General features: G+C 42.1%; 1 protein-coding gene across 1 annotated transcript; it reads right to left on the bottom strand.

Moving 5' to 3' along the window:
* Positions 1-2,349: 2,349 nt before the first annotated feature.
* Positions 2,350-3,362, bottom strand: LOC118841192 (ATP synthase subunit delta, mitochondrial-like). Its single transcript, XM_036748588.1, has 4 exons — positions 3,285-3,362; positions 2,902-3,253; positions 2,499-2,501; positions 2,350-2,435 (listed from the first exon to the last, which is right to left on the bottom strand). The coding sequence occupies exons 1-4, from the start codon at positions 3,360-3,362 to the stop codon at positions 2,350-2,352; spliced, it is 519 nt and encodes a 172-aa protein (XP_036604483.1).
* Positions 3,363-21,666: the final 18,304 nt, after the last annotated feature.

Here is a 21,666-nt window from a genome sequence, read left to right as displayed (position 1 = left end):
TTCCCTGATTATCCCTTTTAATTAAGTCTATTTTTACTTTTGCTTTGTATGAGATGATTGCTATTCCTGCTTTTTTTTTTTTAGTTCAATTAAAAGCATATTAGATTCTGCTTCAGCCCTTTATTTTAACTCTGGGTGTATCTTTCTGTTTCAAGTGTGTCTCTTGTAAACAATATATTGTTGGAATCTTGTTTCTAATTGTTATGTTAATGAAAATGGGAATATCTTTCCCATCCATTAATAGTCCATGTGACCTGCTTGAGTCACATGGAAGCTTGAGTCACATGGAGTCTGTGGTGGGAGAAACTTGCTGAAGGGGTGGAACAGGAAAGGGTGGAGCAGAAAGGGTGCAGCAGGAAGGGTGCAGCAGGAAGGGTGCAGCAGAAAGGCAGGGCAGAGCTGAGAAGAAGTGAGACAGAACCAGCAGAGCTGGGAAAGAGAGAGGAAGCAAACAGTGAGCTGTGAGTGAGAGAGGAAGTGATTTTGCTTAAGGGAGTTGGTATGTGGGAAGGCCTGATAATGTGTATGGACTTCTTGGTTACTATGATGGATTTCTTGGTGACTATGATGGATATGGCTTTTTGGTGTTTGAATAAATGTCTTGTTTCTGTCTTCAATGAAGAGAGTCTGTTATGGCTTGCAATTCAAACCTGGAAATTTACCAGTATATTCATAGCAGTTGCTGTAGGTATCACTTTGGATATATACTAATCCATTCTGCTATCCACTTCCATTTTATGGATGAGGTCATTCCATTCATTCACAATTATTAGATTACTAACTGTATATATATATATATATATAATTGTATATATATATTTTATATATCATATATTTATATGTAATTGTGTATATATATATATTTAACTGTATATTACTAACTCTATATATAACTGTATATTTCCCTCCACCCCATTTTCTTTGGTTTCTTCTCTCTCTTTTATCCTGTCCCTCCCCTCCTCAAAAGTCTATTTTGCTTCTAACCACTGCTTCCCTTAATCTGTCCTTACCTTTATCAATCCCTACCCCCACCCCAATTCTCTTATCCCCTTTTCCTCCTATTTTCCTATTGGGTAAGATAGATTTCTATACACAACTGAGTGTGTGTATACATTTTTCCCTCTTTGAACCAAGTATGAATTCAAGTATGGCCCCACTCCTATTTTCCCCTCCACAGTAAAAGCTCTTCCTTGTGGGCCTCTTTTATGTGAGAAAATTTTCCCCATTCTACTCTCCCTTATCCCTCCTCCCAAGTGTATCCCCTCTTTCTCAGAACCCCTTCATTTTTTTTGAGAATATTCCAATTTAATCAACTCACACCCGTGCCCTCTATGTAAACTCCTTTTAAAGCTCCAATAATGAGAAAGTTCTTAGGAGTTACATATATCATCTTCCCATATAGGAATGTAAATAGTTTAATTTTATTGAGGCCCTTATGATTACTATTTCATGTTTATGTTTTTGTTTCTCTTGAGTCTTATGTCTGAATGTCAAATTTTCTATTTAACTCTGGTCTTTTCATCAAGAATGCTTGAAAGTACTCTATTTCATTAAATATCCTTTTTTCCCTGAAGGATTATACTCAGTTTTACTGTGTAGGTGATTCTTGGTTATAATCCTAGCTCCTTTGAATTCAGGAATATCATATTCCAAGCCCTCTACTCTTTTAATGTAGATGGTGCTAAATCTTGTGTGATCCTGACTGTGGCTCCACAATATTTGAATTGTTTCTTTCTGGATGCTTGAAGTATTTTCTGTTTGACTTGGGAGCTCTGGAATTTGGCCATAATATTCCTGAGAATTTTCATTTTGGGGATCTCTTTCAGGAGACGATTGGTGGATTCTTTCAATTTCTATTTTACCTTCTGGATCTAAGATATTGGGGCAGTTTTCCTTAATAATTTCTTGAAATATGATGTTTGGGCTCTTTCTTTGATTATAGCTTTCTAGTAGTCCAAGAATTCTTTAATTTTCTCTCCTTGATCTATTTTCTAGGTTAGTTGTTTTTCCAGTGAGATTTTTCACATCTTCTATTTTTTTCATTCTTTTGACTTTGTTTTATTGTTTCTTGATGTCTTGATTCTACTTGCCCAATTCTAACTTTTCAGGAATTATTTTCTTCAGTGAGAATTTGTATCTCTTTCTATGTGGCTAATTATGTTTGGGATTTTTTTTAAGTCCAGAACCTTTATGGCTTTTAATCTGGGGGATGGAAGGCAGGGGGTAGGCAGGAAGGGGGATTGGGGGGGTAGGCATCCTCTTCTTTCCTGGGTATTTCCTGGTCTCCTCAGCTCGGGGTGATTGCCATGGAGCAGAATGGTCACACCATCTCTGGACAACTCCAAGAGTTTAGCTCTCCAGCTCATGATTCTTGATATCTTCATTGGCTTCTATCCAGATCTGAACCTTGGCCCAGGCTTCCTCATCTGATGCTCCTAACAGATTGTAATAGCAATTTAGATTTGAAATCTTTCCCACACATTAACAGGCCATGTGACCTGCTTATATCATAGGAAGCCAAAGTCACGTGTGATGGGAGGAGTTTGCTGAGAGGAAAAGGAAATTATGTCACAGGAAATGCTGAGAGAGCAGTTATGACAGAGCTGAAGGAAAGAAAGCAGACACGTGCTGTGCTGTAAGTATGCTTGTTGGTAGAAAGGCCCCAGCAGGGGGCAGAAGGTTGTGGGATGGAGTGGTTCTCTGCTGTGGTATTGTGTATTGAATTCTTTGCTGCTGTGATAGAGTGGACATTCTGGTTATGGGATTTGGTCCTCTGGTATCTGAATAAATGGTTTACTTCTTCTACCTTCTATGTGGAGAGTCTCGTATACTTTGGGATACAGAACCACATAGGTATTTTGACAATTATCATCTATATTGTGATTATTGACTTGCTGATACACAGGTCTGAGTGGGCCTTTTCCAGGTTGGATCTGGCAGCCACCAGGTGCAGCGTGTCCAGAGCCACAGCTTCTTCTGCCAGCAGCTGCACCAAGGAATCGGCATTCACTGTGATAGAACCACTGCTCACAAAATACTTGGTGGTGGTGCCATCCTCAGTGTGCACAGTCACCATGCCAGGCTTTAGCACCTGCAGAGTGTGGATGTGGGCAGTGAGGATCCCAAAGGCCCCACTCTGGATTCGGACATCCACTTGCTTCACATTGGCCTCCTTGAAATACACCTGCATTAGGAAGGCAAAGGTGAAGGACATCTGGCCCAGGACGGTGGCAACAGAGGCGGCCAGGGCAGCCTTGGTGGGCCAGAGGGGCTGAGGGGGCTGCAGGGGCTGCAGGGACTGGGACCCAGGCCTGGCACAGCAGGCAGGGGCCACAGTGACAGAGCAGTGTAGTGGGCAGCATGGCAGTGATGGCGGTAGTGTAAACAGGGGTAATTCTGTTTTTTAAGGTGTTCTTTTTTTCAGTATTTTTTGGGTGCCTATTTACCAAGCTGTTAATTCTATTTTCATAATTGTCTTGCATTACTCTCATTTCTTTTCCCATTTTTTCCTTTGCCTCTCTTATCTCCTTTAATTCTTCTGGAAAATCTTGTTGTACTTGGGTCCAATTAGCATTTTTCTTTGAGGTTTTGCTTGTAGCTCTTTTCACATTGTTGCATTCCTCTGAGTTTGTGTCTTGGCCTTTCCTGCCACCCTAGTAGATTTTTATGGTCAAGTTCTTTTCTTGTTTGCTCGTTTTCCCACCCTATTTCTTTACTTTCAACTTTATGTTAAAGTTGGGCTCTGCTCATCTGGGGTTGGGGAGGCACTATCCCAAATTTCAGACTTTTTCATACTGCTGTTTTCAGAGCTAGCTCTAGGGGTCTGCAAGTTTTGGTGTTTCCAAGGTGGTGTGATCTGGGGAGAAGTTTGGTCATTGTTCTCCTGGTCTGCTCTCTGGTCTTTACCCAGGAAGGACCCCTGCTGCCCTGCAGCCACAAGTGCTAACACTCTCTTTTCCTTGGAACTGTGACCAAGGCCCCTGCTTTGTTGAGACTGAGCCCTAGTGTTCCTCTCTGCTCTGGAACTGCAATCCAGAACTTCATATGGACAATAGAGTTGCTTAATCAGTGTCAGCTGTACACAGTGCCAGCAAAGGATCCCTTGTAATCTCTTTCTGACCAATTGTCTAAGCCCCAAATCCCCCACCCCACTACCATTTCTGATGTGAGAGCTCCTGAAGTGCTACAGCTGCAACCACTGTTGCTACTCCTGCAGCATGAGGACTCCAATGGGTTTCCACCCCTACATCACAACTTCTGCCAACCTCCTAAGTTTTTTTAGACCAGAAAAATGTCTCACCCTGACCTTTTGTTGGCTCTGCTGCTCCAAAATTTGATTGGAGGTGTTATTTTTGGAGGGAAATGTTGAGAGAATTCAGCTGGGTTGCCTCTAATCCACCATCTTGGCTCCCACTCCTCCTCCAGCTTTGGTTGACTGATTGACAACACAGATGTGAACAAACCCATAAAAAACACCCAGGCAACCAGCCACCAAATATTATCAGCCATTATTATAACCAAAGCCACAGAGCCAGAACTGGGGATAGGTAAGATAGGCAGCAACCAAGGGTGTGATATTCAGAAGAGAGTGAGGAGAAACACTTTTTTTTCTGATTTAATACATTTTTGTTAAATACATCTGTGCAAAGTCCTGGGCTGAGGAATGGGGATACCAAGATGAAAAACCACATCGTCCCTATGCTCAAAGAAGATTGGGTCTCAGGTCCTTTTCAATTAATTTTTTAAAATAATTTTATTTATTAATGTCTACAAACATTTATAATCCGTCCCAATGCATCCAATTGAGCATTTTTTTAAAAAAAGAAATTAATATGTAATAAAATATAATACTGTTATAAAATATTCTATAATTAATAAAAACAAAATTAACTTATTTACTTTTACAAACATTTATATGTCCCTCCCACTGCCCCCCTCATTTAGCTAATCATTTTTGGCATAAATTTTTTATTCATTTTAAACTAAAATACAAAACAAGAAAAGAAAAAAAACCAGTTCTATTTACACAGCAGAACATAAGAAAGAATTCAATATAAAACAATAAATTTCCATTTCAAGAAAAACCTATGTAATAAATACTACTTATTGTTTTCAAAGCTACCCAGCTTTCCTTTGCTTTTTTCTAGGTTTTCTTGTGTTCTCTGCTGTGTACTTTTTACTTTAGTTTTTTCTCTCTCCCCACCCCCACCCTAGAGGAGGCTACAATTGAAAATGAATATATACGTATATGTAGATATCTACAAACATACACACACATATTATACACACACATATACATACATATATGTAGAATGATGCAAATATTTCTATTTGTCATTCCTTCCTCTGGAAGTAGATAGCATCTTCCTTCATAGGTCCAGGTCTTTCCATGTTTTTCCAAATCAACCGGCTTGTCATTTCTTATATCACAGCAATATTCCGATATAATCATATCCTATCTGAGAGATTGTCTGTGAAAGTTTTTTCCCAACTTTCTACTTTCCTTGGCTACGTTGGTTTTATTTATACAAGAAATTTTTAATTTAAAATAATCAAAATTATCCATTTTATACTTTAACAATGCTCTCACCTTATAATATAGTTTAAAATCTGGCATTGAGAAATCTCCTTTCTTTACATTTTTCCCCTCAGTTTCTTTGAAATCCTTGCCCTTTTATTATTATTTTTTCTAACTCAGCAAAATAATTTTTAGTAAAATGATTGGGGTGGCATCTAACAAACAGATTAGTTAAGTAAATTTGTCATTGTTTATTGTATTGGCTTTACCTACTAGTGAATGATAAATATTACCCTACTTATGTAAATCTGGTTTTATTTGTATAAAAAGTGTTTTATGTTTATGTTCATGTAGCTCCTGAGTCTGTTTTGATTGGTATACTCTCAGGTATTTTACGCTGGCTAGTTACCTTAAATGGTCTACAACAAGAATATTAAATAATTAAATAAACAGTATAATTCCCCTATTTTTCTCTTTTAATTACATCTATTTTAACTTTAACTTTGTCTGAGATCATCATTACTACCCCTGCTTTTTTTTTACATAATAAATCTACTCCATCTACACATTTTATCTGTGTGTCTCGTTTTCATTGTGTTTTCTGAAAGCATCATGTTGTTGAATTGAGATTTTTAATTCATTCTGCTGTTCATTTCCATTTTATGGGTAAAATCATTCCATTCACATCCTAAGCTATAATTACTTGTTGTCTATCTCCTTTCTTCTTATTTTTCCTCACTATCCTTCTCACCCTATTTACCCTACCCCTCCTCATTCCTCTAATTTACTTCTATCCACTATCTTACCCTCCTATTCCTTAATCCACCCACCCATCTAAAAGTCCCTTCCATACCCCTGCCTTATCCTCTCCCCCCACCCTCTACCTTAATCTACCTTTCTAAGAGTTTTTCCCTTATCCCCTCTCTCTCCTAATCCTTAATCTACGCACCCTTCTAAAAGTCCCTCCCTTATTCTGTCCCCTCACCCTCTTATTTCTTTCTAAATTTAGAAGACTTTTATACCCTTCTAGACATATATGTTGTTCCCTCTTTAACTCATTTCTGATGAAAGTAAGGTTCCAGCACTACTCACCCCACCCCACTTGCTTTTTCTATATCAATTCTTCCCTTCATGCCTTGTTTGTATGAGATAATGACATGACTTAGAGTTGACCCTGATGTCACGGTCCTCTTCCAGAATGAAGGACAAACACAACAATGACAGCACCGAATGGCCCTTACCTCACTCAAAGTGAGAACCAGAAAAGACTTTAGCTAAAGGGGCCAGGGTCTCCCAATGCTTGCTGGGCCATCTCCAGTCATCCTGATGAATATCAGGCCACTGGACCCAGATGGCTCTGGAGGAGAAAGTGAGGCTGCTGACCTCGCACAGCCCTCCCTCACTCAAATCAAAGTCAACTGCAAGTCATGTCATCATCTCCCTGATGCCATGGTCCTCTTTGAGAATGAAAGACAAGCACACAACAACCTGTATGAGATAATTACTCCTCTTTATCTCTACCTATGCAGCTTTATTTTTTTTAGAATCATCCCATCATACACAGCTCAGCCCAACCCGTTCTTTCAAACTACCCAAATAATGAGTCATAAGAGTATTGATAACATTTTCACATATAAAAAGTAAACAGTTTGACTTTATTGTGTCCTTTATAATTGGTCTTTAATGTTTACCTTATATTTCTCCTGGATCTTATATGTCAAATTTTCCATTAAGTTCTGCTGTTTTTGTCACAAATACTTAAAAGTCTTTCAGTTCATTAAATATTCTTCTTTTTTCCATTCAGGATTATACTTAACTTTTTTCGGTAAGTTACCCTGGGTTGTAACCCCAGCTCTTTTGCTTTACAAAATATAATATTCCAAGACCTATGGTTCTTCAGTGTAGTAGCTGCTAGGTCTCATGTAATCCTTATTGTAGCTCCACAATATTTAAATCATTTTTTCTTGCTGCTTGCAATACTTTCTCCTTAACCTGGGAGCTTTGAAACTTGGCTATGATATTCCTGTAACCTTTCCTCCTGGGATCTCTTTCAGTTGGTGATCAGAGGATTTTTTCTATTTCTACTTTGCCTTTTTGTTCTAGAACTTCTGGGCAAATTGATTCCTTGATAATTTCTTATGATATTGTATCAAGGTTCTTTTTTTGATCATGACTTTCGGGTAGTCCAGCTATCCTTATATTGTCTCTCCTCAACCTGTTCTCCAGATCAGTCGTTTTTCTGATGAGGTGTTTCACATTCTCTTCTAATTTTTCATTCTTTTGATTTTTTTTATAATTTCTTAGTGTCTTATAATGTCATTAGCTTCCCCTTGCCCAATTCTTGTTTTCAAGGAATTATCTTCTTAAGTTTTTGATTCTCTATTTCAGGTTGGTTGACTTTCTTTTCATACTTTTCTTGATTTTCTTGGATTCCATTTGTTTTGTTTTGTTTTTCCTAATTTTTCCTCAATCTCTCTCATTTGATTTTTAAGGTCCTTTTTTTTCAGGTGAAGCAATTGGAGTTAAGTGATTTGCCAAAGGTCACACAGCTAGTAAGTGTTCCATGTCTGAGGCCAGATTTGAACTCAGATCCTCCTGATTCCAGGGCCAGTACTCTATCCATTGCACTACCTAGCTGCCCCTAAAGTCCTTTTTAAGTTCTTCCAAGAGCTCTTTTTGGGCTTGGGACCATTTAACATTTCTCATTGAAAAAGGAATGACTTTTTTAGCTCCACTTTGTAACTCTGAATATGAACCCAGATTTTCTCTATACTCATAATAGCTATCTATAGTTGGCTTCTTTCTCCTTAGCTTACTCGTTTTTGTTTTGTTTTTAGCCGCTATTATTACAGTCTTCTACTCCCAACGTGCAGAGAATGATGCCCAAATCCTCAAGTCCTTCTTACTGTTATTTTCTGAACTCTGTTCCAGGGCCAAACATCCTCTCCACCACTAAGCCACAGCTAGGGCCCCCAGCCACACTATCCCACAAATGCTCTTGCTCTCTGTGGTCCCTCCAGTGGCTGCAAACTACAGCTGTCCTCTCTGCCCTGGAACTGAAACCAGGGTCTCCACTCTCCTGCAAGTGCCCACAGCCAGCAGGGTCCCAGCCCCTCTGCTACTGCACTTTCCAGGCATGTACTAGCTCCCTTTTCCCTACAGCCACAGCCCAGACTAGGTCATGTCAGCACACCTGTGCTTGGCATCCCTCAAAGGTCCTTCGGTCTTCTACTCAGTCATTAGACCCCCATACTGACTGTAAGGTGAAAGCTCCTGAGACTGCCTCCCAACCCAGCTGCCCCCAGGGCTTACTGTTTATTGAATCTGCAGAGTCAGCCTGGAGGTGTTTGCACTTCATTCAGGCTGAAACTGTGCCTGGATCTTTCCCCAGGTCCTCTCAAGTTGTCTTAGGAGGACAACTGCTTTACCCCTGTTAATTTTCGTTCACTCTGAGGCAATGTACTGTATTTTTTTGTGTGTGGAGGAAATTTGGAGAGCTGGTAGATTTCTGACCTACTCCACCATCTTCCAAAAGCCTCTCCATTTAGCAAATCTGAAAAAAATTAAGACTATTCTGATCACAAACATGCATAGTCCACCATACACATATTTCCACGTTGTTCATGCCTACAAATCTCAATCTCAATCTCTCTCTCTCTCTCTCTCTCTCTCTCTCTCTCTCTTTCTCTCTCTCTCTCTCTCTCTCTCTCTCTCTCTCTCTCTCTCTCTCTCTCTCTCTCTCTCTGTCTCTCTCTCTCCCCTCTCTCTCCCCGCCCTGTCCATTTTACCTGTATCACCTCTCTGGCAAGATATGAATTTCAGATTTCATATTCAGTCCTCTGGAGAGCATGACTTATGATTACATGAATCAAGGTTCTAAAGTCTCTCAAAGTTGTTTCCCTTATTTGTTCTCCTATTCTGCTCACTTTGCTTTGTATTCACAATGGTCTTCCCAGTTTTTTCAGAGGGGCTCTTTTAAATATTTTTATCAGCATGTGTATGTTTAATGCCAGATAATTCTATTCTTTATGGCACCAAAGTTTTTTATTTTATGATAAGCTAAGTTCATGCGGAAAGAGGGATGGAACATATAAATGCTGGAGGTAGCAATTCTCACCCCTTGCCTTGGGTTTATGAATGCCTTACATTGGATCTACATAACCTGTTTCACTCACGTCCTAGAAGTGGGTTAGTGTCTGGGATGGAAAAGAGTGAAGCAGGAGGTGTAGACAAGCCAGAGGAGAAGCATTCAATAAAGGAAAGCATTTTAGACACTTTAAAGCACTATGTAAATTTGAAATCTACTGCATGCTAGGGCCTATGCTGCCCATTGGGTCTGGCAGGAGAGACTGGAGAATACATATCTAACTATAACAAAAAATAGAACACGGCCATTGTAGGAGAGGTAGAAACAAGATCCTTTGAGAACTGCAAGGCGGAGACAAGCACTGCTGGACTGGGAGATTATTGTGGAAGCAGCAGCATATTCAGGCTATGAGAAGAAGGAAGAAATGGAGTTTTCTGAACAGTAGATACAGAAAGAGGAAGAAGCTAGCAGGAAGGTCATTGCCAAGGTGCACCATTAACGATCCTGGATGATCTCCAGAGATGATATGGAAATGTTTCTACCTTTTGCTACATGACATTTGCCTGTTCACCTTGGACTATGTTTTCCAAACACCAAAGAACCTGGAAAGGTTCTTAGGGATCCTCTGGTCCAACTCTTTCATTTTACAGATGTGGAAACTAGGGCCAGGACTCATCCAAGAACACACTATGAACTAGTCTCACAGCTTAGATTATAACCAGGAGGGAAGAAAAAAATATGAGGGAAGAGAAACAAGAAATAGGAAGAACAAGGAAGGGGGCCGGGTAGAAAAGAGAAATAGTGTGATTTAATTAAAAAAAAACAGCTACAGGACCCATAGCCAGAGAAACCTGACATCTGGTCTACCTCTGGCCACTTAATACTACTAATAATAGCTAAATGTATTAGCTTAAATTATAATTTATAGCTTAAATTATAAATATATTATATTATTATAAATTGTTTAATATATTATATTTATTATAAATATAATTTATATAGTGCCTATTATGTATGCCAGGCACTGTGCTAAGCACTTTACAATTATTATCTCATCTGAGCTTCACAACACCCTGGGAGGTAGGTGCTATTATTATCCCCATTTCACAGATGGGGAAACTGAGGCAAACAGAGGTTAAGTGACTTGCCCAGGGTCACACTGCTAGTATATGTCTGAGGCTGGATTTGAACTCGGGTCTCCTTGACTCCAGGCCTTGCCCTCTACCCTCTGTGTCTCGGTTACTTAAAAGGCTGGACTACATCACAGGCTTGAGAGCTAGGAGGAACCTTAGACATCATTTAGTCCAATCTGTCCATTTTGCAGACGACCTCTAAAGTCTCTTCCAGTTCCAACGTTCCAAGAATGCCAGGATCTTCCCAACCCAAAAGTTCGGGGATTTTATATCAGGACAGATGGAAACAGGAGAAGAAAGCACAGAAGAAGGGGAGGGAGAATAGAAAAAGAATGAAGAGAAGATGGAAACAAGGGGAAGAAAAAGAAGGGAGGGAAGGAAAGGACATAGAGGAAGGAAAAGGAAGAGAGAAAGGTGAGAGGAGGAGAAGAGGGAGGAGGAGGGAAGGAAGGAAGGGAGGAAGGAGAGAAAAGGGAAAGGTCAAGGGAGGGGAGAGGTGGGGGAAATGGAGGACTTGTGGGTGAAAGTACCCAAGATATTCCAGAAGCAGCTTTCACACGCTCAGCCAGGGAAAGAAACAATAACCCCCTAAAAGAACTGGGCCGTCACATCTCTCCTCCCCCTACCTCGAGCTCTTCCGGGAACAAGGCTCAGCATTGGACTTTGAGAAATGGCCTACTGCCTGAGCTGCTGAGGATGCTGGGACGACTGAAAGGGTTTGTTTCCCCCTTGGGGGAGCCAGCGTATGCTCAGAAGTGCCCCACTCAGCACTCAGTGGGTCCCGTGGGCAGGCTGGCAAGCCTCCCTATGTCCTTGGGCTTTGGATTCCTAAGGTGATGGATCTTGAGGGCCCTTGGTTGTACCTCCACCTCTCCCTGAGCCCCAGGATGGTCCAAGACCATTTGCACAAGAAAGACTAGGCGGAGGAATCTGGATGGCTCTTTTACATGGGCTGTCCCAGTAGGAATTTTCATGGCTGACTTTTACTGGGATACCCTGTGAGGAATTGGGTCTGGAAGCTGGCTTCCCTGTTAAATAAATCAGGCTCCACTCCCAGAACACCTGTTTCCCAAAGAACAGGAGTGTTCACACTGAATAATTCATGCCCTTAATGGCTTTGAAAGCCAGCTCTATACTCATGTTCCAACAAGAGTGAAACAGGCCCCCTGTGACGCTGAAACATGTTGTGCCCCTCCCACCCCCATCCTCAGACCTAGAGGTGTCTGGGAAGGGCTAGAGGAGTCACAATTTTCCCATACAAAGCCAACCTTCATCGCCTCTTACCACAAATCTCAGAACCTTCTCCTTTCCCTCCCTGTAAGGGCCCAGTACCATATAAACCATTTTAGAAACCTGGGAGGGACTTTAGAGATCATCATATTTAACACCTGCATTTTACATGAAGAAACTGAGGCCCAGACAGAGGAGCAGACTTGCTCTACGCCAAAGAGGAAAAGTATGGGGGTGTGACTTGTCAGCATTATAGGGTCACAGCTCTAAAGCTGAAAGGAGCCTCAGGGCCATCTAGTCTAACCCATTGATTTTACCATTGAGGAAACTGAGACCCAAGGAGATGTTCAGTGGCTTGCCCAAAGTCCACATACTTTGCAGATGATGGAGATGATGTATAAACTTAGGTTCCCTGACTATGCTGCTATGGATCTAAGATCTCATGGGTATGGAAGACGGAGGCTGGAAAGCGAGAGACTGGAAATGAGTTTGTTAGGAGCTGTCGCAATGTCCAGGGAAGAAGTGATGAGGCCTAAATTAGAGTGTTAATGATAGGTGGGTAGTGGGTAGGAAGAAAAGGACACATGTGAGGGATTCAGGGGAGGGAGAAAGATCTGGCCATTGGATAGATTGAGGGGTAAAGGAGAACTCTAAAATCTCAAGCATTCGCTCAGATCCCCTGGCCCCAGGGTAGAAGGACAATGATGAACTCGACAAAAAGATAAAAATGTAAGATGAAGAGCAGGATTGAGGGGGAGGGGAAAATAATTCCATTTTGGATGTGAGAAGCCTGAGATGCCAATGGCATAACAACCAGGTGGAAATACCCCACAGACAGTTGATGATATAAGCCTGGAATGAAGAAGAGAAATTAGGGTTGGATGTATACATTCGTGAGTCCTTTGTAGAGAGATGATCATTGAAACCAAGGGAGCAGGCAAAACCAATAAGGGAAAATGTATAGAGAGAGAAGGGGAGAGGGCCCAGGACAGAACCTTGAAGGATACACGTGGTTAGGAGATGAGTGATGGACCAGCAAAGGAGAATGAGAAGGAACAGTCAGACAGGTAGGAGTACCAAGAGAGGGCAGCGTCACAGAAGTCAAAAGAGGGAAATATGTCCAAAGCAGGTGGTCGTTGGTGTCAGAAACTTCTATGACATCAAGAAGGATAAGGGCTGAGAAGAGTTCACTGGATTCACTGATGCTATTTTTTTTCAATTAATTAATTAATTTTTAGTTTTCAACATTCACTTTCATAAGATTTTGAGTTCTAAATTTTTCCCCTTCCTCCCCCACCTCTCCCCAAGATGGGCATGCAATCTGATATAGGCTATACATGTATGATCATATTAAACATATTTCTACAATAGTCATGTTGCAAAAGAAGAATCAGAACAAAAAGGGAATGCCACAAGAAAGAAAAAAACAAAACAAAATTTAAAAAAGAGAAAATAGCATGCCTTGATCTGCATTCAGACTCCATAGCTCTTTTTCTGGATGTAGACAGCATTTTACATCATGAATCTTTTGAAATTGTCTTAGATCATTGCATTGCTCAGGAGAGCTAAGTCTTTGTACAATGACACTGTTACGGTATACAATGTTCTCCTGATTCTGCTCACCTCACTCAGCATTTACTGATGTTTTTTAAAAACAAAAACATCACAGGCTGAGCAAATCATAGTATTTTCATATATAAAATACTATTTAACTATAAGAAATGATGATTATGAGGAATTCAGAGAAGCATAGGAAGACTTGTACAAACTGATGCAGAGTAATCTAAGCAGAACCAAGAAAACACTGTATGCAGTAAGAACAATGTTGTAACGATGATCAACTGTGAAAGACTTAGCTACTCTGATCGAGACAGTGATCTAAGACAATTCCAAAGGACCTGTGACGAAAAATACTATCCACCTCCAGAGAAAGAACTAAGCAGATTGAAGCATACTTTTTTTCACTTTTTGGGGGGTGCAGTGGGGTCGTGGGTGTTTTTCTTTTGCAGCATAGCTAATAGGGAAGTATGTTTTGCATTACTTTACATATATGATCAATTTCAAATTTCTTAGTTTTTCTAGGGGCTAAGTGGGGCTAGAAAGAAAAAGAATTTAAAATTCTAAATTTTTTAAAATGAATTTTAAATTTTTAAAAATGTAATTGAGAAATATTTAATGAAATAATTTTTTCTTATAAAAAAGAAAACACAGTTCCTAATATTTTCTGGGTCAGTGTTATGTCCAGATGATCGTATATGAGAGTTTTGCTGTGATATTTCATCTATTTTTATCATTATCGTTACTTAAGTTATCCTTCCGGTGGTCTTTAGAGAATACATGGATGGGCATTATGCCCTAACCTGCCAATGGCTCAGTGATGATCCTATTCATCCTTTGTCATCTCCAGGGGCAGGGAATGGCCCATAGTCTCTAGACTGGAGAAGTCCAATCTTTGCAGTCTATCCTTATCAATCAATCAACAAGTATTTATTTTAAACATCTACTACATGCCAGGCACAAGGGATGCAAATACAAAGAATGAAACAATCCCCATGTGCAAGAAACTTACATTCTATGAGGTCATAGAAAAATATAAACTGAATAAATACAAAATAGTTACATCCTGGGCAGTTGATGGGAAGGGAACCAACAGTTGGAGGGATCCGAAAAGGTTTTGTGAAGAAGGTGATAACTTTAGCTACTTCTTAATGGGAGAAACGGATACTATGAAGCAGAGGCAAGAAGGTGAAGTCACGCAGATGGGAGATGGGATGCCCTGCGTGAGGAATGGAGAGAATGCCAATTTGGCTGGATTGAAGAATGGGGGAGGGGAAGTAGAGTCCTCTGGGGCTGGAAAGCTATATTGGAGCCAGATTGTGTAGGGCTTTAGAAGTTAAGCAGCGAAAATTATATTTTATCCTAGAGTCAATAGGAAACCACTGGCATTTATTAAGTAGGGAGTTACATAGATCTGAGGTGTGTGTAAGGAAAATTTCTTTGGCAGCAGTAGATAGGATGGATTAGAGTGGGGAGAGATTGAGGCAGGGAGACCAATTAGGAGGCTGTTGAAATGATCCAGGTGAGAGGTGATGATGAGGGCCTGAACCAAGCTAGTGGCTGCATGAGGAACAGCTTCAAAGAGGTTGGATGCCAGAGGTGTTGTGAAGGGAGAAGTGGCAAGTGAAATAAATGTGGATTGAGTGATTGTGAGGGGGGTAGTGAGCAGTGGCTAGCAGACTAGAAGGATAGCAGTACATTAAATAGAAATCATTCTTCCTTCTTTGTTTTCAAAGAAGACCAATGACATCATGGGTGATGTCTTGACTTGCTCACGAATTAGATTTAAGTAAGGCAGAGTTGTGGAAAGTCGTCAGCCTCAGTCTGTCTTCCAGCCTCATTGAAGTCTAGTGGCAGGACAAAAGTGACCTTGACTGGTGATGGTCCAGAATACAGTGAATGACCTTGGCATCTTCGATCTCTGGCCAAGTTCTAAGCCTCCACAGTGCCTGCTTCAGTCACCTTCATGGCCATTGGAACAAATTGTTCTCTCATTCCACTAGAGGGAGTCTTCACATGCTTGGGATAGACATCCTCGCTGATGGTTTAAGTCCTGTTGGCTACCCCCAACCTCGTTTAGCCTATCCCCAGAGTTGGGTTTATGGGGTATGGCTGCTGTACATGTTACAGCTTCTTGGAGCCCAAGATGAGAACTGGGTGAAGGTGGACACCAAAGGTGGATGTGCAGCCGTGAAAGGGGCTCAGCAGCCCTCACACCAGAGGTGCTGGTCCTCCCTGAATGCTCCATACACCCCTTCAACAGAAATACAGACATTTGGAAGAGGGGAAGTCTCAGGAGTAAGAGGAGTTGAGTTTAAGATATTTCATGAAAAGATGATACTTGAGCTTCTGCTTAGGGGAAAAGAGGGACTCTCTGAGGTAGAGACAAGGAAGAAGGGCATTCCAGGTGTGGATTATAGCCAATGCACCGGCATGGAAATGAGAGTGTCTCAGGGACATCCATTTTGAAACATCTAGAAGGCAATAGGCAACGTGGAACTGAGGCTCAGAACACTGAATGTCAGAGCTGGAATGGACTTGAGAGATCATCTAATTCAACTGCTTCATTTTACAGAGGAAGAAACTGAAGTCATCCCTGTTCCACTCTGTGCTTCTGAACTTTCCTGCCCAGTTAGTGCCCAGCTGGTGCCCAGCTAGTGCCCACCATGGTGCCAGGTGACTCGGTCCTGAGTCACAAGCTCCTCTTGGAGTATGAGGGAAAGGATCAAATCTCAGATTTGAGATCTCCACCTCGGCTGCCAAAGCTACTTCCTTCTTATCTGGGAGGGGGCACTCTGGAACACCATTGGATTTGTCCTCTAAGCCTCTATGGTAAGACCAGAGGCATCCTGCCCTCCCTGATTTCCGCTCCTAATTTTGGAGACTGGATACTCCCCCATGTCTGAGCTATAATGGGACTCAACAAGGTCATGACAGGGTCTGTGTGCCCACCAAATTTATTGGCCCTTCTCGGGTTGCAGAAAACATGTGGACCACTGCCCCCTGGTGATGATGTGTTGGCATTTCTGGGAGTGATGATTGACCCATTTGTAAGGGCAAAAAGACAGAGATGAGCCAGCTGATAGAGTCTGGGCTTGGAGTCAGGAAGACCTGAGTTCAGTTCCAGAGTCAGACCCTTATTAGCTGTGTGACATTAACCACAGCCTGCCTCAGTTTCCTCTACTGTAAAATGGAGATGAGAATAGTACCTACTTTCCAGAGTTGTGGGCATCAGATGAGATGGTGTTTGTAAAGCATTTTAGCACAGTGCCTGGCATGTAGAAGGTGTTTAAGAAATGCCTGTTCCCTTCCCCCAGTGAAGCCAACATCCCCATATTTGATCCAAATCAGTGCTGATCCATTCTGTGCCGATAGACTGACCCCTAACCGCGGGCCAAAGGCTATCTTTAAACCCCCAACACTGACCAAATGCATAATCCTTGTCACTGAACCCTGATTGGTCATACCCATCAATACCCTTTCTACCATCGTTGGAAGTCATGGTATGATCAGCTGCCTCAACTCAACTCAGCTGCCTCCCTTGGCTTCCAAAGAGTGGACACATCCAAGAGGCATTTCCCATAAGCTACACATGGTGCCAACTGCAACCCCTCTGGGCTCCAAAGTGCACCATTATCCCTTCTGTATCAGAGAAGAGAAACTGGGCTACACCTCGCAACAAACAATGAATGTTACTGTTGCTGCTTCTGTTGTCATGACTGCCTTCCATGATGTCAACCTGGAGACAGGATACACGCCAGCTTCTCGGCATCTGAGGGTGCAGGTGGCACCATGCACTGCATGTGGGAGATGGCTCTGCACACTGGAGACTGGGTTTTTTTTAAATACCTCACATTCACTTGTGTAGTACATGTTGTACCTTGCCCCTCGTAGAATATAAATTCTGTTTCTCTGTTTGCCTTTGTAAATGTTCTCCATTGTTCCTGAGAGCTCCTTGTGTACAGTAGGCACTTAATAAATGTTTATTGAATTTCTAGAACAGACATCCACCTTTTAGAATCCCTAATTTTCTTTCTAGCTCAGCCCAAACAGTACTTCATACATGGGGTCTTTCCTGACTATCCCTTTTACTGGTGCCTTCCTCTTCCCCTATTCCCACCTCTGCATAACCTGGTATTTATATAAACACATGTGTGTATATATGTGCATATATACACACATGTATGTACATACATATATGTATGTGTATATGTTTACATATACATGTGTTCTGTGATGTACATACATTTATATTGTATATGTGTGTATTTACATGTATACATTGCAGTGATATTCCATATAGGGTGTCCCAAAAGTCATAATGCAGTTATAACTGGTAAAGCTATAACCTAGTAACTAGCTTTACTAGGTTTAAACTGCACTAAGACTTTTGGGACACAATGTATATATAATTGAGAGATTAATTCACTGATTTAATTGGGCACACCATGGATCTGACCCAGTGGAAATTAAGCAAGGACCTGTGTGATTCTATCACTCTAAAACCTGTAAGGTTCCCAGGGGGCCTCCTTAGGGACTGTCAGTCCTACCCGAAGGCCCTGTTGGCCCCCCTTGGTCATGAACACTTCACCAGGCATGTGCCCAGCTCGGTCAGTGTGAACCCACTTTCACGATGCTACCTCGCAAAGGGAGGCAGCAAGAGCAGCAGGCCACTCACTGTGGGCACTGGTCACCACCGAGACAGGGCTGCCCAAAGGCAAGTTCCATTCATCCACCCAAGCAGATCCCCAGTGAATCATTTGATGGTTCTTGGAGTGCTGTTCAGTGACTTGAACAGCAAGCAGTAAGTGCATAGGGTCGCAGGGTCATCGAACGTCAGAACTAAAAGGGATTTGGAGGTTCGGACAAGGAAAATGACTTGCCCAAGGTTCCCCTCACCCCACCCCCAACCAGGTAATAAACAGCCAAGAAAGGATCTAAACTCAGACCTTCTGACTCTAAATATAGGGCATCACAAAAGTCTTAGTAAAGTTTAAAGCTTATTAGGTCACGAAGATAGTGTCTGAGGTTGAATTTGAACTCAGGCCCTCAGACTCCAAGTGGATTAGTCAAAAGTCTTAGTGCCCTGTTAAACCTATCAGAGCTCAAAATGGCACAAAGACTTTGGGGACACCTTGTCTGGGGTTCTTTTCACTGTGCCGGACTAGCATGGTCCGAATTTCTGGCCATTTTCAGAGCCCGCAGCTCATCTACCCTTTGGCTGGGGGGAATGGGGACAGGGGGTACGTGATAAGGACACTGATGTTCCCCATGACATGATACCTCAGAGTGAATCATCTTTAATAGTAATAACCTTCCAGAGCTCCAGAGACATTACTCAGGGCACCTGGGCAATCTTTTCTTTAGGCTTCGGGACCAACCTGGGCAGGCAGTGTAGCTGTGTTTCAGGCAGGCAGGCTGAGGTTGCCCTGACTCCACATCTTCTGCATCTCTTGTTCATATCCTGGTACCCGCAGTGTGTGGGCTCTGGGGGAGCACGAGCCATGAGCCGGCACTGTCACAGACACCCATAAACACCCCCACTCACAGCATAATCACCACAGAAGGGGAAGAGCTCCGAGTAAAAAACACCATGGGGGCCACCTCCTCCTGCCCCCACGATTTCCAGGCTGTATCCATCTCTCTCCTATATACATTCATAGAATTTGACATCTGGGAGAAATTATCAATCTGGAGATAGAACAGACTTGAGAAGTCATCAAGTCTAAGTCTCTCATTTGAAAGATGAGAAAATTAAGGCCCAACAAGCCTTAAGTGGCTTGCTTTGAATTCACACAAGGTGTTACATGTTGGAGACTAGATCTGAATTCATGTCCTCTGACTCCAAATGACTTGCCCAAGGTCACACAGTTTGTACGTGTCAGAGACTGGATTTGAACTCAGATCTTCTGACTCCAAGTAAGTTGCTCAAGGTTACACAGGGTAGTTTCAGAGGCTAGATTTGAACTCAGGTCCTCGACTCTAAGTGACTCACCCAAGGTCATGTGAGTTGTAAGTGTCAAAGGCTAGATTTGAACATTCCTTTGACTCCAAAGCCAGTGCTCTATCTACTGTATATGCCACCTCAGGAATATTATATTGTATAGATCATCACATCCAATCCCTTTACAGTGAAGCCCTAAAATGTTAGAGACAGCTGGTGGTGCAGTGAACAGAAGGTTGGGTCTGGATTCAAAGAAAAAAACTTGAATTCAAATCCAACTTCAGACATTAGCTGTGTCACCTTGGACAAATCACTTGACCTCATTTTTCTCAATAGCACTTACCTGTTATAAGAGTCAAATGAGATAATTTTTGTGAAAAAGCACTTAGCACGGTGTCAGACTCAGAGTAGGCCTTTTATAAATACTTATTCCCTTCCCTTCCCTTCTCCTTATGGGTCACCCAAGTAATAAGCAAACCTTCTGACTCAAAACAAAAACTCTCTCCTTACCCTCCAGCGGTGGCCAGCCACTGTATCCACCCACCACTCAGATGACAGTAGCCCTCCTTCTTTCTGGTGCTCCCTAAGAAATCCCCATGTTGTTCATCCCCCACATACTCCAGCTCTTTCCAAGAGCAGTTTGCACAGGGTGCCCAGCAGCACACACCCACAATCTTGCCTCCCAGGTGCCCAAGGTGCCATTGTCCCGACTTCACTGACATGATTTGTGATTTTCCTCAGCTCTGGACCCGTGGCAGGTCCCTAATTAGCCCCTAGATCTGGTACTTTGATGTTCTTGGACTGTGTCATCCGGAGCTTTCAGCGAGGCTTATAGAATTGTTTAAAGGTCTCTTCTGCACCTATGGTCTATGACTCTGGGTCTCAGGCCAAAAAGCCAGAAGAGCTGTAATGGCAATGGGATAGGAAGATCTTCCCCGCCCATTAATAGGCCTCATCTGGAGCCCATTAAGGGAAGCTTGCTTGTAGGACAGCTTTCACACTTTTTGGTACCAAGTTGATTAATCACTGAGTCACGAGAGTTGTGATGCCTTCTGGCTCTGAGAAGTATGTATATATTCTGAGTTGGTATTTTGCTTTGGGGGTTCACTTATGACAAGGATCTTGTGATTCCCTGGTCGAGACTCTGAGTAGCCCCCCCTGACCACTCAGATGTAAAGGCTCTCTTGATCCACTGGTGTATGTAAAATGTATAGCAATGTTGCTTTGGTCCAGATGGTGAGAACCGTGTCTCTTGGCCTTTATGCTAATTTCTCTGCTTGTATTTTCTCTGCTTGTATTTTCTCTGACACTCAGTGTGCTAACCCTTCCCCTGAACTAGTGAATGTAATTAAATGTAGGATTGTTAACCCCTTTTTTGAGCAGTCTTTCCTAGAAAAGCAGATCTAAGAACCTGTGCTAGCTGCTCTTCCTGAGTATGCTAGGGTGCTTGCTGCTACAAGAGCCCAGGGAATAATCCTGGGGCCTTTGCACCCCAACTCTTAAACTTTCAGTTTGTATAGGGAAGGTCCTTCCCCTTTGGAGTAGTTCCTCTGAAGCAGGCCCCTTGGTCTGATGCTTTTTTCTGGAAGATGTTTCCAAGGGAACTTTTTCTGCCCTAACATTCCATGGAGCAAAGGAGGGACTATTCCTTTGCACCAAACAGTCCTAGAGGAAACTGAAATGGATCCTAGCCCCTACTCAAAAACTTACTCCTTGTATAACTTTAGAAAAATCACTTCACCTCCCCAGACCTGTTTCCTCCTCTGTAAAATGGTGGGGGAGGGGATAGACTAGATGACCTCCGTGGTCCCTCCCGGCTCTAGATCTGTGACCCTCTGAGGGCCCAGAAGTTAGGTGTGCCAATTTCACACGAGCTAGTTCTGGTTGATTTTTCCAGGGTAGGTGAGAGAGGAATGAAGGAGAATAATATTATCCTTGGAAGGGCAAGGGGACATGGTAGAAAGAGAAGTGGAGTTAGAATCAGAAGACTTAGGCCCAAAGCCCTCTTCTGCTGTTTCCTAGATCTGTGAAAATTAGCATCTTTTCCTAAGCATCAGTTTTCTTCTTTGGAAAATTGGAATAATAAAACTTGTACTACCTACCTCACAGGGTAATTATGAGAATCAAATGATGCAGCTTTTTAATTACAAACAAAGTTGAAAGTATACACATATTTGAAAAGTATATAAACAAGTGT

The sequence above is a fragment of the Trichosurus vulpecula genome, chromosome 1, assembly GCF_011100635.1.
Source record: "Trichosurus vulpecula isolate mTriVul1 chromosome 1, mTriVul1.pri, whole genome shotgun sequence".
Taxonomy (NCBI): Eukaryota; Metazoa; Chordata; class Mammalia; order Diprotodontia; family Phalangeridae; genus Trichosurus; species Trichosurus vulpecula.
This window is presented reverse-complemented; position numbering and strand designations above follow the sequence as displayed.

Bases quoted from the DNA above. Each gene is read 5' to 3' on its own strand.
- LOC118841192 (XM_036748588.1), bottom strand. From the start codon at position 3,362: ATGCTGCCCACTACACTGCTCTGTCACTGTGGCCCCTGCCTGCTGTGC. The intron at 3,254-3,284 runs GCAGCCCCCTCA...TGGCCCACCAAG, and splicing joins TCCCAGTCCCTGCAGCCCCT to GCTGCCCTGGCCGCCTCTGT.